The sequence below is a fragment of the Heloderma suspectum genome, chromosome 1, assembly GCF_057233095.1.
Source record: "Heloderma suspectum isolate Gila_16-S chromosome 1, 16-S_ref, whole genome shotgun sequence".
NCBI classification, from domain to species: domain Eukaryota; kingdom Metazoa; phylum Chordata; class Lepidosauria; order Squamata; family Helodermatidae; genus Heloderma; species Heloderma suspectum.
Window position 1 is genome coordinate 436158928 of NC_139458.1, and position 16478 is coordinate 436175405.

At 49.1% G+C, this 16478-nt stretch overlaps 1 protein-coding gene across 1 annotated transcript in view; it reads left to right on the forward strand.

Moving 5' to 3' along the window:
• ADCY3 (adenylate cyclase 3) overlaps positions 1-16478 on the forward strand; it is a 142225-nt gene that overhangs the window by 109727 nt on the left and 16020 nt on the right. The window contains exons 13-15 of the mRNA XM_084829491.1: positions 2351-2607; positions 4033-4114; positions 13622-13780. Of these exons, the coding sequence (XP_084685617.1) occupies positions 2351-2607; positions 4033-4114; positions 13622-13780 (498 nt within the window). The remainder of the gene's footprint in view (positions 1-2350; positions 2608-4032; positions 4115-13621; positions 13781-16478) is intronic.

Sequence of the window (16478 nt, forward strand, 5' to 3'; positions counted from 1 at the left end):
TATGAAGAGAGGCTGAAAGAACTGGGCTGCTTAGCCTTGAGAAGAGAAGACTGAGGGGAGATAGGACAGCTCTTCAAGTCCTTGAAAGGTGGTCACAGAGAGGAAGGCCAGGATCTCTTCTCGATCAGCCCAGAGCGCAGGACACGGAATAATGAGCTCAAGTTACAAGAAGCCAGATCCCGGCTGAACATCAGGAAAAATGTCCTGACTGTTAGAGCAATACGACAATGGAACCAACTCCCGAGGGAGGTAGTGGGCTCTCCCACACTGGAGGCATTCAAGACGAGGCTGGACAGCCATCTGTCAGGGATGCTCTGACTTGCGTTCCTGCATTGAGCAGGGGGTTGGACTCGATGGCATTGTAGGCCCCTCCCAACCCTACGATTCTATGAACTGCTCTGGTACTGGCTGGAGTGTGAGGTGCACCTCCATGGGAAACACCGGGTTGTATGGCCCGAAAGAACCCCAGATGACCATTAGGATCCTGGCCCCATCAGGGTGCAGCATGCCACAGTCAAAGCTGGCTGACATAATCAGAGGGCATTGTGGATAGTTTAGTCTCCTCCATAGAGATGCTGACTCTCATGCAAACAAGCCAGGAAGTGATGCGCTAATCAGACACATGGGACAGCGGGGTGTGGTTTTCCTCCTGACAGCATCAGCATCAGATTTTGCAAATGGAAGCATCACAACATAAGAGCCCTGATGCTGGATCAGGCCACAGGTCTATCTAGTCCAGCAGTCTATTCAGGCAGAGGCCAGCCAGCTGCCTCTGGGCAGGGGCATTGCTAGGCCTGGGTCCATGCAGGATCCCAGTGGAAGCCTTACTTCCAAGGGCCTGGATCTATTCCCCAGAGCCCTTAGTGTCCACTGGTGCCAATGGACTTTTTTTTCTCAGCTTAATTGCCATGCAGGGAGGCAATTTCAAGGGGGATTGCAGCTGTTGAGGGAAGGATTAATCCTTTTTCACACGGCACATAAATGATGGAATCTGCTTCCACAAGATGTAGTGATGGCCACGAGTTGGGATGGCTTTAAAAGGGGGTTAGGCAAAGTGCCTGAAGGAGAAGGCTAGTCCTGGTGGCTATATGCTACCTCCAGTATCAGAGGCAGTACACCAGTTGCTGGGGAACATGGGCGGGAGGGTGCTGTTACATTCAGGTCCTGCTTGTGGGTTTCCCACAGGCAGCTGGTTGGCCACAGCCTGAACAGAATGGACCTTTGGTGTGATCCAGAATGGTGTGATCCAGAATGGTGTGATTCAGAATGGACCTTTGGTGTGATCCAGCAGGGCATTTCTTATGTTACTATTATGAGAGAGAGAAAAATGTCTCCCTGTCCACTTCCCCCTCCTTGAATAATTTTGTACATCTCTATCAGGGGTAAGTGTGTCTACACTCTGGAAATCATGGCAAGTCAAAGCCACTTGACATGGTAATTTTGATGAACCAGTGACATATGTACCATCTGCAGCCCCCTGAGGAATGGGATGTAGTGGAGGAGACCAAGTATTATACACAGGAGGAGAAAACTTCTCTGTAACTCAAATGAGCCACCGCACAGATACACCAGCATAGACACCATAAGATACCTTTAACTGATAATTTTCGTAAATTTACTGTTTTGAATCTAGTGAGACTCTTTGCTCCCTCTGAAATTAATGTGTTCCTTCATGGGTGACTAAGGTTGCTCTCGGTGCCCACTCCATTTATTTATTTATTACATTTATATCCTGCCATTTTTCCTCTTTAAGAAACCCAAGGCGGCGTACATAATCCTCCTCCTCTCCATTTTATCCTCACAACAACAACCCTGTGAGGTAGGTTGGGCTGAGAGTCTGTGACTGGCCCAAAGTCACCCAGTGAGCTTCCATGGCCGAGTGGGGACTAGAACCCGGATCTCCCGGCTCCCAGTCCAACACTCTCGCCACTACACCACACTGGCTCTCGAACACTCCATGTTTTGGAGGGTTCTTGGGCAAGGTCCCCTCCATGGGCCCCCTGCCTCAGTGAGGCTCCCTTCTTACCGCCATTGTCCCCAGCTCCTGTTGCCCCTTCTCCTCTTCCTTATCATTGCTACCACCTGCACAGGGCCAGCAAGCAAGAAGGCCGTGGCATCTCCTCCTCCTCCTCCTCCTCCCCATCATGGTTGTCTGGACCAGAGTGAGAGGCAGTGAACAAGCTGGTCGCCATGGCGAAGAGGAGGCTCAGGTCCAGGGAGACCTTGTCAGGGGGGCCCTGCTGGGGTGTGGTCCTCAGCAGGAGCCCCACCATGCCTGCTCTTGATGCTGGCCCTGGCTGCTGAAAATGAACCCGCGCGAACCCTCCTGCCTTCTCCTCTGCCCCCACAGCTCAGCTGCCAGCAGTATTACAGCACTGTCAACGCCACAGTGCCGGCGCTGCTTCCGGGAGGTTGCGTGGAGAACCCCAAGTACTACAGCTACATTGCCGTGCTGGCACTCATCGCAGCCGTAATGCTGGTGCAAGTCAGCCACATGGTCAAGCTCACCCTGATGGTGATGATCACTGGGGCTGTGGGTGTCGTCAACGTCCTTGCCTGGCAACGCATCTTCGAGAAGTATGACGAGGAGCGATTCCGAGAGAGCATGTGAGAGCCTGGGGGGCCGGGGGGGGCACGGGGGAATGGGCAGGGGGGGTTGGCAACGGAAGGCCTGCGGGGAAGACCACCCCCTGGGATAGGGGGCTGTGGCAGAAGCAACCACCATGAGCGGGGATTCCTGGTGCCTTTACAGCCGATAAGCCATGAAGGGCTTGATTGGGTTGCAGTACTGCCCATGTGAATTAACTGACAAATTGGGTTTATTTACGTAGAACCCCAATCGTGTGTGGCACTTTGCAGAGTAACATGGAGAGGGCATTTTCCTGCCCCGAGGAGCTTACAATCTAAAATTCAAGACCAGGGAAGGCTACAGGGGAAGGGAGGAAGCAAGGATAAGCAGGGGAGGAAAATGGGTTCCATTTGGCTACTCTCGGATCGCAGAGGAGGAGTCTGGGGGTGTGCCAAACCCTATTATTATTATTATTATTATTACTATTATTATTATTGCTACTGCTACTGCTACATTTCTGTACCACACCTGAGCCCAAGCTCTTTGGGGTTTACAGAAATTGAAACATTAAAATACAATATGCACAGTTTAAAAGCCATTTACTTAAAAAGCACGTAGACCATATACACAAACAACATATAACTAAAAACAATGTTGAGCAGTCAGTCATAACTACGCCTGCGCAGAAGGAGAGCCTTAGAAGAAGAATGGGAGCGAGGTGGCATCGTACAGGTGTTCTGGGGTGCAGCTGCGTGCGTTGGGAGGAGCAGGGGCCTTCAAATGGCTGAGGGTGGCAGAGCTGGAAGAGCGACGGTGATGGGAAGGGATATGTGGCATTCCAGATATACACCTGTGAGTGCCCAGCAAGAACCAGGTTGGTTCTGATTGATGTCCAGTCGTTCAGAAGGCACCTGGCCAAGGGCATCGCACCAAGTTTTGCTGCTCCTTGAGTTAGGGAAGACAAGCTTCTGCGGGTGAGGCGGAAGGGACAACCTCAGCCACTTTCAACACAGCACAAACTTGAGTTTGAAACTCTCCTGAATTCCCCGGGCTGCTGTTTAAAAAATACACAAAAGCCTGCCCCCTTCTGGTTGAGTAGAGTCAGAATTAACCTACATATTCAGTGAAACCACATGGTAGAGAATCTTTCTTGGACTGTACCACTTCAGGTGTGGTATTGCATTTTTGAACTAGACATAACCAAAGAAATACATCGCCCTGCATGTAGGAAACTAGCATATTGGGGGCTAGATTAGGCTTTTTCTCCCTGAGTTTTCTATATAAAGAGGTTTTTTTTTTTTTTTACATGGGAAAGTATTCACAAAGTGATCCATCCACCTGCAGAGTAAAGTGGCAGAGCTCGGGGAGGACTTGACCATGCGACTCTGCTGAAGGTGTCGTGCATCTCTCAGTAACAGGCGTCCCTGGGCTATGGGTCTCATTCATTTTGCACTTCCCTGCAGGCACTTGCTGGTTCCGTCCAAGTACTCCATGACAGTGATGATCTTGGTGATGATGCTCAGTTTCTACTATTTCTCGCGCCACGTGAGTAGCCTGTGAGATCTCCTAGCTTGGGTGGCTGTTGACTTGGAGCTCTCCAGAATCTGCCACAAAAACCATAGGTCAGGTGTCTGCAACCTGGTGCCCTCCTGATGTTGTAGACTCCAACTTCCATCAGCCCCAGCCAGCAAGGCCAATGGCCAGGAATCCTGGAAGTTGTAGTCCAAAACATCTGGAGGGCACCAAATTGGGGAAGGCTGCCAGAGGTTGTTTCTGTCTCAGGGGAGCTGTCTGCCTCTGTTTTCTGAGCAACACCTTGGCCATCTGAGCACACAACCTGAGGCTTCCCCTGGTCAGGTGTCTCTACTGGCTGGAAGTCTTTGATTTAGAAGTCTCAGATCCTTCTGAGCAAATTAGAGGGGGGAATCCAACCTGCTGTGAACGGCCCAGAGAGCTTTGCCTATGGGGCAGTATAGGAATGTAATGAATGAATGAGGGAGGGAGTGAACAGCACAAGATGTCCTTGCTCTCAGAATCTGAGAATTCAGATCCCTTTTGAAACCTGACAACCAGTTTTGGAATCCAGGACAACTGGCGCATGACACCAACATAAGAAGTGTTGTGGCTCTTACTCGGGACATGTGACTCTATACCCATCTGTAGATTACTTCTCTTAGTTCAATGTATAACCCCTTTCAGAACATGGATGATGGGGGTTGGGGGTGGGATTTTGCTCAAACATGCATGTGGAACCATTTCCCACTGTGACCCTGGCTCTTGTTCTCCCAGAGGACAGGCTGCTGTCTGTCTGGTAGAGCTGCTGCAGAAACTTCATAGATTCATAGAATAGTAGGGTTGGAAGGGGCTTACAAGACCATCACGTCCAACCCCCTGCTCAATGCAGGAATCCAAGTCACAACATCCCTGACAGATGGCTGTCCAGCCTCGTCTTGAACGCCTCCAGTGTGGGAGAGCCCACCACCTCCCCAGGTAATTGGTTCCATTGTCGTATTGCTCTTACAGTCAGGAAGTTTTTCCTGATGTTCAGCCAGAATCTGGCTTCCTGGAACTTGAGCCCATTATTCCATGTCCTGCACTCTGGGATGATCGAGAAGAGATCCTGGCCTTCCTCTCTGGGACAACCTTTCAAGTACTTGAAGAGCACTATCATATCTCCCCTCAATCTTCTCTTAAGGCTAAACAGGCCCAGTTCTTTCAGTCTCTCCTCATAGGGCTTTGTTTCCAGTCCAGTTCCCTGATCATCTTTCTTGCCCTCCTCTGAACGCTCTCATTTGTCTACATCCTTCTTAAAGTGTGGTGCTCAGAACTGGACACAGTACTCAAGATGAGGCCCCACCAGTGCTGAGTAGAGTGGAACTAGTAGTTCCCGGGATTTGGAAGCTATGCTTCTATTAATGTAGCCCAAAAGAGCATTTCCCTTTTTTGCAGCCACATCCCATTGTTGGCTCATATTCACCTTGTGATCTACAACAATTCCAAGATCTTTCTTGCTTGTAGTATTGTTGAGCCAAGTATCCCCCATCTTGTGACTGTGCATTTGGTTTCTTTTTCCTAGGTGCAGAACTTGGCATTTATCCCTATTAAATTTCCTTCTGTTGTTTTCTGCTCAGCGCTCCAGCCTATCAAGATCACTTTGAATCCTGTTTCTCTCTTCCAGGGTTTTAGCTATCCCACCCAATTTTGTGTCATCTGCAAATCTGATCAGCATTCCCTGCACTTCCTCATCCAAGTCATTACTAAAAATGTTGAAGAGCACTGGGCCCAGGACTGAGCCCTGCGGTACCCCGCTCGTTACTTCTTCCCAGTTTGAGACGATCCCATTGATAAGCACTCCTGGAGTCTCATTCTGTAGCCAACTGTGGATCCACCGGATCGTTGTTTCATCTAGCCCACTTTGAGCTAGTTTGCTCATCAGGATATCATGGGGCACTTAGTTGAAAGCTTTGCTGAAGTCGAGGTATATTATGTCCACAGCATTCCCATGGTCCACAAAGGAGGTTACTTGATCAAAAAATGAGATCCGATTAATCTGGCAGGATTTGTTCTTGACAAAACCACATTGGCTTTGAGTAATCACTGCATTGTTTTCAAGGTGCTTCCAGATGGATTGCTTTATCATCTGCTCCAGAATTTTCCCAGGGATTGATGTCAGACTGACTGGTCTGTAGTTCCCAGGTTCCTCCTTCTTGCCCATTTTGAAGATAGGGACCACATTAGCCCTCCTCCAGTCATCTGGCACTTCCCCCGTCCACCATGATTTCTCAAAGAGAATAGACAGCAGTTCTGAGAGTTCTTCTGCCAGTTCCTTCATTACTCTAGAATGCAGCTCATCTGGCCCTGGAGATCTGAACTCATTCCAAGTAATGAGGTGTTCCTTGACCATATGCCTATCGATCTCAAGCTGCAATCCTGCCCCTTCAGCCTGCACTTCGCCTTTGCCAGGGGGGTCAGAAACCCTCTTTTGGGAGAAGACTGAGCCAAAGTAGGGATTGAGCACCTCTGCCTTTTCTTTGTCATCTGCTATCATTTTGCCATCCTGATTTAATAGCTGAACCACCATTTCTTTCCTCTGCCTTTTACTATGCACGTAGCTGACACTTGCATGTTTTCTAACTACGAAGCAGAAAAGTTTCAGTGACTGGATGATTTAGTCATAACAAAATGGCAATTTAATAGTTAATGGTTTAACAGAGATGGGAGGGTGAGAGGTGCTAAGAGTGGTTGTTTCTCCCGGTGTTTGTGCAGCTTCTTAGGGAAGCAGCCAAAATAAATCGTCCACTCAGCAGCTTCCATCCTCCTCCCTTTTGCTGGACTGCTCTCTGGTTGGAGAGATGCCACTTCCTCCCAGCAAGAACCGAGATGCCACTTCCTCCCAGCAAGAACCCTGTTTCCCGCCTCCCAGCTGAGCAGAGCAGAGCAGAGCAAGCTGCTCCAGCTGGTCCAGGGACTACAGAAGCAGGCAAGCTCCCAGAGAGCGAGTGAACAGAGCGAGCGAACAGGGGGAGCAAACAGGAGTTGGCCAGGGGAGTTGCAGTGGTTGAAGAGACAAAGGAGACAAAGGAGACAAAGGAGACAGAGGCTAAGAGGTAAGTGGGTTGCAGGAAGCCCAGGGCGCTGCCCTTTATCCTTCTGACTGGCTGTGAGCTCACCAGGAGCTTCTGAGAGCTCCAACTGAATTGGAGGGGTGTGGCCTGAGTACTCCCAGCAGCTGAGTGGGCGGGAAGCTTCAGTCTGTTTCCCGCCTCCCAGCTGAGCAGAGCAGAGCAGAGCAAGCTGCTCCAGCTGGTCCAGGGACTACAGAAGCAGGCAAGCTCCCAGAGAGCGAGCGAACAGGGGGAGCAAACAGGAGTTGGCCAGGGGAGTTCGGCAGGGGAGGTCAAGGGGGAGGCCCCTAACATTTTTTTTTTTATTTTATTTTATTTTATTTTTTTTTACTAACTTTTTTTCATTTATTTGTCTTGTAACACACACTTCCACACCAGTGGGACTCTGCTTTTAACCTCTACTGAGTAGAGGAGCAGGCACAGGCTAGTCTAGAACAATCACAAAGCTAGACACAAAAAGGGAAAAGAGGCTATGGAAGGACAAGACTCTCCAGTGGTGGTGACCTGCAAGGTGTGTGCAATGTTTGTTTTCTTGCCTGAGAACAACATGGCCTACACCTGCAACAAGTGCAAGTTGATCACGCTGCTGGAGGAAAAAGTAAGTGGACTGGAGCGGCGACTGTCAACCCTCCGGGGAATAAGAGAACACGAAGAGTTCTTGGACAGAATGGGGGAACTACAGCAGCAAAGGGCAGACCACAAGCTTGAAGAGCAACAGCAAGATGAGGCAGTGGGAAATGCTGAGGTGAAGAAAAATGGAGTAGAGGATACTCCTTGGAAAACGGTGACAGTTAGGAGAAGAAGAACTAGACGCCACTCTGCACCAGTGGAAGCGGTGGAGCTGTGGAACCGATTCCAGGTACTTGCAGATGAGACTGGAGGACAGCCTGCAGAGGAAGAATCACAGGGGAACCTGCATGAGAGTGAGCAAGAGGCTAAAGGTCAGTCAAACAGAGGCGATGAAACCCAGGCCTACAAGAAGAAGAAGAGAAGAGTGGTAGTAGTGGGAGACTCCTTGCTGCGTGGGATCGAGACCCAAGTATGTCGCGAAGACCCGTGGACTCGCCAGGTATGTTGTCTCCCGGGAGGACAGATTAGAGACGTGACTGAAAGGTTGCCTGCACTCATAAAGCCCACTGACAGGTATCCCTTTCTTCTCATCCATGTGGGAACAAATGATACCGCCAAGCGGAGCTACGAAGAGATCACGTCAGACTTTGAAGCTTTGGGAAGGAAACTCAAGAACTTTGGGGCCCAGATAGTTTTCTCATCCATCCTTCCAGTAGTTAGAAGAGGGACAGAAAGGGAACGAAAAATACTCCGGGTGAATGACTGGCTACGAAGGTGGTGCCGACGAGAGAGATTTGGATTCTGGGACCACGGGCTATACTTCCTGGAAGATGGGCTGTTGGCTAGGGATGGGTTGCACCTCACAAAGGCTGGGAAGAATGTGTTTGGCCACAGCATGAAGAACTTCATCAGGAGGGCTTTAAACTGAATCCTACGGGGAAGGGAGATGTAATGTTGGGGGTAACAATGGACGTAGGCGCACGCACTGCAATGGAGAGAACAGCTCTGATAGCGTCCAATAATAGTCTTCAGACACAGGTAGGAAGAAAGCCAGACTATGAAGCACATGGTCTTCGATGTCTATATACTAATGCCCAGAGTATGGGAAACAAACAGAACGAACTTGAACTCTTAATACAGGAGGGAAATTATGACTTGATAGGTATAACTGAGACTTGGTGGGATGACTCTCATGACTGGAATACAGCAGTTGAAGGATATAACTTGTTCAAAAAGAACAGGAGGAACAGAAAGGGAGGCGGGGTTGCACTGTATGTGAAAAATACATATCTCTGCACAGAAATACAGGAGAAGGAGCTTGGTAGCCCCATCGAGAGCATCTGGGTTGAAATAAATGGAGCAAAGAATAAAAGGAACCTGGTGGTCGGAGTCTACTACCGGCCACCCAATCAAGGAGAAGACAAGGATGAAACTTTTGAAAAGCAAATAGCCAATGTTTTAAGGAAGCATGATGTAGTAGTAATGGGGGACTTCAATTTCCCCGATATTTGTTGGGAGACAAATTCTGCAAAACATGGCCCCTCCAGGAAATTCCTGACTTGTGTGGCGGATAACTTCCTCCTACAGAAAGTAGAGGAAGGAACTAGAGGATCGGCTATCCTTGACTTGATCCTAACCAACAGAGATGACTTAGTGGATAAAGTAGCAGTTACAGGAACTCTGGGGGAAAGCGACCATGTTGTACTTGAGTTTTTGGTTCTAAGGGAAGCAAAAGCCGAGTGTACTCAAACGCGTACCCTGGATTTTAGGAAAGCTGATTTTAATAAACTCAGAACAATGATCAGTAAGGTCCCATGGCAAGCAATGCTAGCGAGAAAAGGAGTCCAAGATGGGTGGGAACTTTTAAAAAAGGAAATTCTCAATGCACAATCACAAACAATTCCAACAAGAAGAAAAGGTGGAAGACAACAGAAGAAGCCAATGTGGCTTCACAAAAAGCTTAGGGATGACCTGAAAACAAAAAAGGACACATATAGGAAGTGGAAAGAAGGCCAAGTAACAAAGGAAGAGTACAGGCAGGTAGCACAGAATTGCAGGGATGGCGTCAGGAAGGCTAAAGCGGAGAACGAGGTGAGGTTAGCGAGGGATGCTAAAAACAACAAAAAGGCTTTCTTCAGCTACGTGCATAGTAAAAGGCAGAGGAAAGAAATGGTTGTTCAGCTATTAAATAAGGATGGCAAAATGATAACAGAGGACAAAGAAAAGGCAGAGGTGCTCAATTCCTACTTTGGCTCAGTCTTCTCCCAAAAGAGGGTCTATGACCCCCCTGGCAAAGGCGAAGTACAGGCTGAAGGGGCAGGATTGCAGCTTGAGATCGACAGGCATATGGTCAAGGAACACCTCATTACTTTGAATGAGTTCAAATCTCCAGGGCCAGATGAACTGCATCCTAGAGTCATAAAGGAACTGGCAGAAGAACTCTCAGAACCGCTGTCTATTCTCTTTGAGAAATCATGGAGGACAGGGGAAGTGCCAGATGACTGGAGGAGGGCTAACGTTGTCCCTATCTTCAAAAAGGGTAAAAAGGAGGAACCTGGGAACTACAGACCAGTCAGTCTGACATCAATCCCTGGGAAAATTCTGGAGCAGATCATAAAGCAATCCATCTGGAAGCACCTTGACAACAATGCCGTGATTACTCGAAGCCAACATGGATTTGTCAAAAACAAGTCCTGCCAGACAAATCTGATCTCATTTTTTGATCAAGTCACCTCCCTTGTAGACCGTGGGAATGCTGTAGACATCATATACCTCGACTTCAGCAAAGCTTTCGACAAAGTGCCCCATGATATCCTGATGAGCAAACTAGCTCGAAGTGGGCTAGATGAAACAACGATCCGGTGGATCCACAGTTGGCTACAGAATCGGACTCAAAGAGTGCTTATCAATGGGACCTTCTCAAGCTGGGGAGAGGTAACGAGTGGGGTACCGCAGGGCTCAGTCCTGGGCCCAGTGCTCTTCAACATTTTTATTAATGACTTGGAGGAGAAGGTGCAGGGAATGCTGATCAAATTTGCAGATGACACAAAATTGGGAGGGATAGCTAATACTTTGGAAGACAGAAACAAAATTCAAAGTGATCTGGATAGACTGGAGTGCTGGGCAGAAAACAACAGAATGGCATTTAATAGGGACAAATGCCAAGTTCTGCACCTAGGAAAAAGAAACCAAATGCACAGTTACAAGATGGGGGATACGTGGCTGAACCACACTACGAGCGAGAAGGATCTTGGAATTGTCGTCGATCACAAGCTGAATATGAGCCAACAGTGTGATGTGGCTGCAAAAAAGGCAAATGCTATTTTGGGCTGCATTCATAGAAGCATCGCTTCCAAATCCCGGGAAGTACTAGTTCCCCTCTACTCAGCACTGGTTAGGCCTCATCTGGAGTACTGTGTCCAGTTCTGGGCACCACACTTTAAGAAGGATGCAGACAAGCTGGAGAGGGTTCAAAGGAGGGCAACAAAGATGATCAGGGGACTGGAAACAAAGCCCTATGAAGAGAGACTGAAAGAACTGGGCATGTTTAGCCTTGAGAAGAGAAGACTGAGGGGAGATATGATAGCACTCTTCAAGTACTTGAAAGGTTGTCACAGAGAAGAAGGCCAGGATCTCTTCTTGATCATCCCAGAGTGCAGGACACGGAATAATGGGCTCAAGTTACAGGAAGCCAGATTCCGACTGAACATCAGGAAAAACTTCCCGAGTGTCAGAGCAATACGGCAATGGAACCAATTACCTGGGGAGGTGGTGGGCTCTCCCACACTGGAGGCCTTCAAGACGAGGCTGGACAGCCATTTGTCAGGGATGCTCTGACTTGGATTCCTGCATTGAGCAGGGGGTTGGACTCGATGGCCTTGTAGGCCCCTTCCAACCCTACTATTCTATGATTCTATGATTCTATGAAGGGGAGGGTGGCTGTGCATTTCATGGCTGTGGAATGCAGTGGTTTTTCACTAGTCCCAAACTGTTGAGAAATGACGGATTTATTTATTTACAACATTTATACTGCTCCACATCTAATCAGATTCCGGAGCAGTGAACAACAACAGATAGAATAAAACACCATATTAAAAAGAGTTATTTTAAAAAACAGAATACCAGTAAAAACAGTGGTTGGTCAGTCAAGGAAGGCTTTCTGAAATAAAGATGTTTTCAGGAGGTGCTGGAAACAACACAGTGTTGGCACCCGTCTGATTTCCAGAGGCAGGGAGTTGCACAGTATGGGAGCCACCACACTGAAGGCTCTGCTCCGGGTGGACTCCAATTGGGCCATAGGCCCACGTGAAACCACCAGGAGCATGACCTCACTGACTGGGTGGGTTGGGAAGGAAGAAGGCGCTCTCTCAGGTGTCCTGGTCCCAAGTTGTTTAGGGCTTTGTACACTGGTACTAGAACCGTAAACCTGGCCCAGTAGCGAATAGGCAGCCAGTACAGTTCCCTCAGCAAAGGAGTTACATGATGGAAAGGGGCAGCTCCCGACAACATCCACACTGCTGCGTTCTGCACAGCAGCCTTAAGGGCAGCCCCACATAGAACACACTGCAGTAAAGCAGTCTTGAGGTTATGTAAAGTTTTGGAGTTGGGTTAACATTGCTATGAGGGGAAAAGGGCGTGGCATGGTTGCTTTTCTCAATTCTATTGAAAAGAAAACTCTGGTTAAAGAAATAGGCAAATGAACATAACCCTGAGGGGGTGGGGAGGGGGGCTGTTAAAATGGTATTGAAATGGAAGGCAAATCAGTGGAGGAGCCATAGCTCAGAAGCAGAGTATGTGGTTTGCATGCAAAAGGTCCAAGGTTTGATTCCTACCATGTTCAGTGAATTTAAGGTAGCTGACCTGAGACCTTCAAGAACTCTAGAGCAGCCTTCCCCAACCTGGCACCCTCCCGATGTGTGGGACTACAGCTCCCACCATCCCTATGCTGGCTGGGGGATTATGGGAGTTGTAGTCCCACACATCAGGGCCAGGTTCGGGAAGCCTGCTCTAGACCATTCCTGGCTGGCAAGACCAAGGATATGATTTGGTATATGGCACCTTCATGTGTTCAAATGGGGTGGGGGCTGTGCCGTTGCCATGCTGTGCTCCACGTGGATTTAAGCCCTTCCTGGGAAGGCCCTGGGCTTCTTCACACGGAGCTTTTATCCTGCTATTGAGATTGCTCACTCACGGAAGTTTGCGGGTCATTTTCATGATGTCATCGACCTCCAGGGCACATCCAGAGGCATTTCCTGCTTATACCATGTTAAATAGATCCGGAAATAATGAAGTCTTAAAATACGTTGGATTGTTGCGCTATTAAAATAGCCACTAGATGGCGGTGTTTCATTGATTCCTATGGAACCTTGAAATTAAAAAATTTTTCTGTTGTGGCACCCCGGCTCTGGAATGAGCTCCCTAGTGAGGTTTGCCTGGCGCCTACATTGTACTCCTTTCGGCGCCAGGTGAAGACCTTTTTATTTTCCCAGGCATTTTAGCTTTCTAAATTTTTATCTTTGCTGTTTTAAATCTGTATTTTAAACTCCTGTACTGCTGCTAGGTTTTATTGTGGTTGTATTGTTATATTGTGGTTTTAATGTTCTATATATTTTAAATTGTTTTATTGTGTGTTGTTTGGTTTTAGTTTTTGTGAACCGCCCAGAGAGCTCTGGCTATTGGGCGGTATAGAAATGAAATAAATAAATAAATTAATTAAAAGCTTCCCCTCCCAGTAGCCACTCGGTCACCGTCTGGGAGCCCGCGGTAAACGTGGAAAGGCTCCACGACGGGAGGACTGCAGGTTTTTTCTTTGATGTAAAGGCAGCCCCTGTAATCCTGGATCTCCCTCGCGGGGCAGGTGGAGAAGCTGGCCCGGACTTTGTTCCTGTGGAAGATCGATGTTCATGACCAGAAGGAGCGAGTGTATGAGATGCGGCGCTGGAACGAGGCCCTGGTCACCAACATGCTGCCGGAGCATGTGGCTCGGCACTTCCTCGGCTCCAAGAAACGAGACGAGGTGAGCGTTGGCGGGCGAAGACCAGGCTGCCAAAACGGGCCGCCAGGCTGGAATTGTTTGCTCAGGGCCGGGGCGCGCAGCCGCCTGTAGGCCGAATTCTGTTTCGGAGAAGCCACTGGGGGCAGCATTCAGGCGGTGGGTGGGGCCCAAGGCAAAGCAAAAGGGGGCACACAAGAATAATTAAAAATATCAGCATATCTTAGCTTGAAGCTCTCACTGCCAGTAACTCAGCCTTAGGAGAGGCATTCCAGCCTTTTAGGGTGCGATCCTATTACGATAGGTGGCTGCCTCCAAATTTGGAGGCAACTGCGTACCTGCCTTTGTGGCTAGACAGCCAGTTTTGGCTGTGCAGCCACAGGACTTCGGAGCGGGGTGGGGGGAGGCCGGATGATGCATAGGGAGCGTCATACCAGCACTTCTGCACTCCTCGCCCCTGGGAGCGCCCCCTTTTGCCCCACTCCGCACTGCTCATCCGAGTGTGGAGCCCAGGAACGAATCATGCCGCCTACAAGGCGGCGGGGCTGGGGAGGCAGTTTTCCGGGAACCAACCTCTGAGCGCGGGGTCTGAGGTCAGTTCCCAGAAACCAAACAACCCTACGGCCGTCTAGCCGCTATCCAGTGGCCATAGGATCACACCCTTAGAATGGGAGGAAAACTGCACAAAAGTTGGAAAAACATCAAATGATTGGTGGTTGGAGGGAAAGGGGTGTGGACGCAATTAATGTTTATATGTTTTGCTGTGTTAAATAGAACTCAGGTGATCTGGGGTTAACTGTTTGGTAGAGAGTGAGTGAAAGGTGGAAGCGGAGCGTGCGTGCGTGCGTGTGCGAGAGAGAGAGAGAGAGAGAGAGAGAGAGAGAGAGAGAGAGAGAGAGAGAGAAGAGGCTGAGCATACTAAAGGCAGGAGCAGAGACTTAGTTGGTTAGACAGGGGTGGAGAGAGGGGAGGGAGGGCCTTAAGGGTTGATGAAGCTATGCGTAGATCGTGTGGTTGTGGGAATAGGAGTGAGAAGGGGTGGAGCAGGCAGGGTAAGGCTGGGAACTGAGTTAATTAATTATAAGATATAACGTCTGTTGTATTAAACAAACTTTAATTTGTTTTAAAATTATAAAATCCCACATCTTGTTCATCTTTCTGCACCACCAGATGTGTTCCTGTTTCCTGGGTCCTTCTCCTGGTTGGGTAAAGGGAACCCATTAGGCATACTGGGCGTCTCTTTTACCTGGTGAATTTAGGGGCTGAAGCTTGTGGGACAGTGAGATCAGCTGTCCCAAAGCGCAGGCGATGGACCTGAGGGAGGGTGATGTCACAAGGTTGGGAACCCCGGGGGGCCAGATTTGGCCCCTGCACTTTTGAGGTTCTGCTCCCCTGGCTCAGGGGATAATTGTTGCACAAGAGTCCAGTGGCACCTCCCTGCACAGGCTCTGAATGCCTCTGAGTAACAGATGCTGGGCAGAAACAATAGCAGGCAGCCGTCTGTTGAGGAGCAGGTCTTAGTGCAGCGGAGAGCACAGACCGAAGGTCTCCGTTTCAGTCCCTGGCATCTTCAGTCTGAAGGATCCAGTAGGTGATGGAAAGGCCTCTCTGGCTGCCTGGGAGCCTGCAGGGCTATGCTGGTCACAGGAGATCAAGCGTCCCCAACCTGGTGCCCTCCATATGTTTTGGATGACAAAACCCAGCATTCCTGACCATTTGCAAGACCGTGGGACTGATGGGAGCTGACGTCGAGTACCTCTGGAAACCCCTTCATAGATCACTGCCTTGTTGTGGCAAAGGGGCTTGCGTAACTCACTGAAGCCATAAGCTATGCCATGCAGGGCCACCCAAGGCGGACAGGTCATGGTGGAGAGTTCTGATAAAATGTGGTCCTCTGGAGAAGGAAATGGCAACCCACCCCAGTATTCCTGCCAAGAAAACCCCATGGAATGTATCACAAGGCTAAAGATATGACGCTGGAAGATGAGCCCCTCAGGTCAGAAGGTGTCCAATATACTACTGGGGAAGAGCAGAGGGAATTTCCAAGTAGCGCCAGAAAGAGTGAAGTGGCTGGGACAAAGCCGAAAGGACACTCAGCTGTGGATATGTCTGGTGGTGAAAAGAAAATCCGATGCTCTAAAGAACAATATTGTGTAGGAATCTGGAATGTAAGATCAATGAATCAAGGTAAGTTGGAGGTGGTCAAACATGAGATGGCAAGACTGAACATCGACATCTTGGGAATCAGCAAACTAAAATGGAGAGGCATGGGCGAATTTAATTCAGGTGACCATCATATCTACTACTGTGGGCAAGAATCCCTTAGAAGAAATGGAGTAGCACTCATAGTCAACAAAAGGGTGGGAAAAGCAGTTGTTGTTGTTCAGTCGTGTCCGACTCTTCGTGACCCCATGGACCATAGCACGCCAGGCCTTCCTGTCCTGCGCTCTCTCCCAGAGCGTGCTCAAGTTCATATTCATTGCATCGGTGATGCTATCTAGCCATCTCATCCTCTGCTGTCCCCTTCTCCTTTTGCCTTCAGTCTTTCCCAGCATCAGGGTCTTTTCTAGAGAGTTTTCTCTTCGCATTAGGTGGCCAAAATATTTGAGCTTCAGCTTCAGTATCTGTCCTTCCAATGAGCACTCAGGGTTGATTTCCTTTAGGATGGACTGATTTGACCTCCTTGCAGTCCAGGGGACTCGTAAGAGTCTTCTCCAGCACC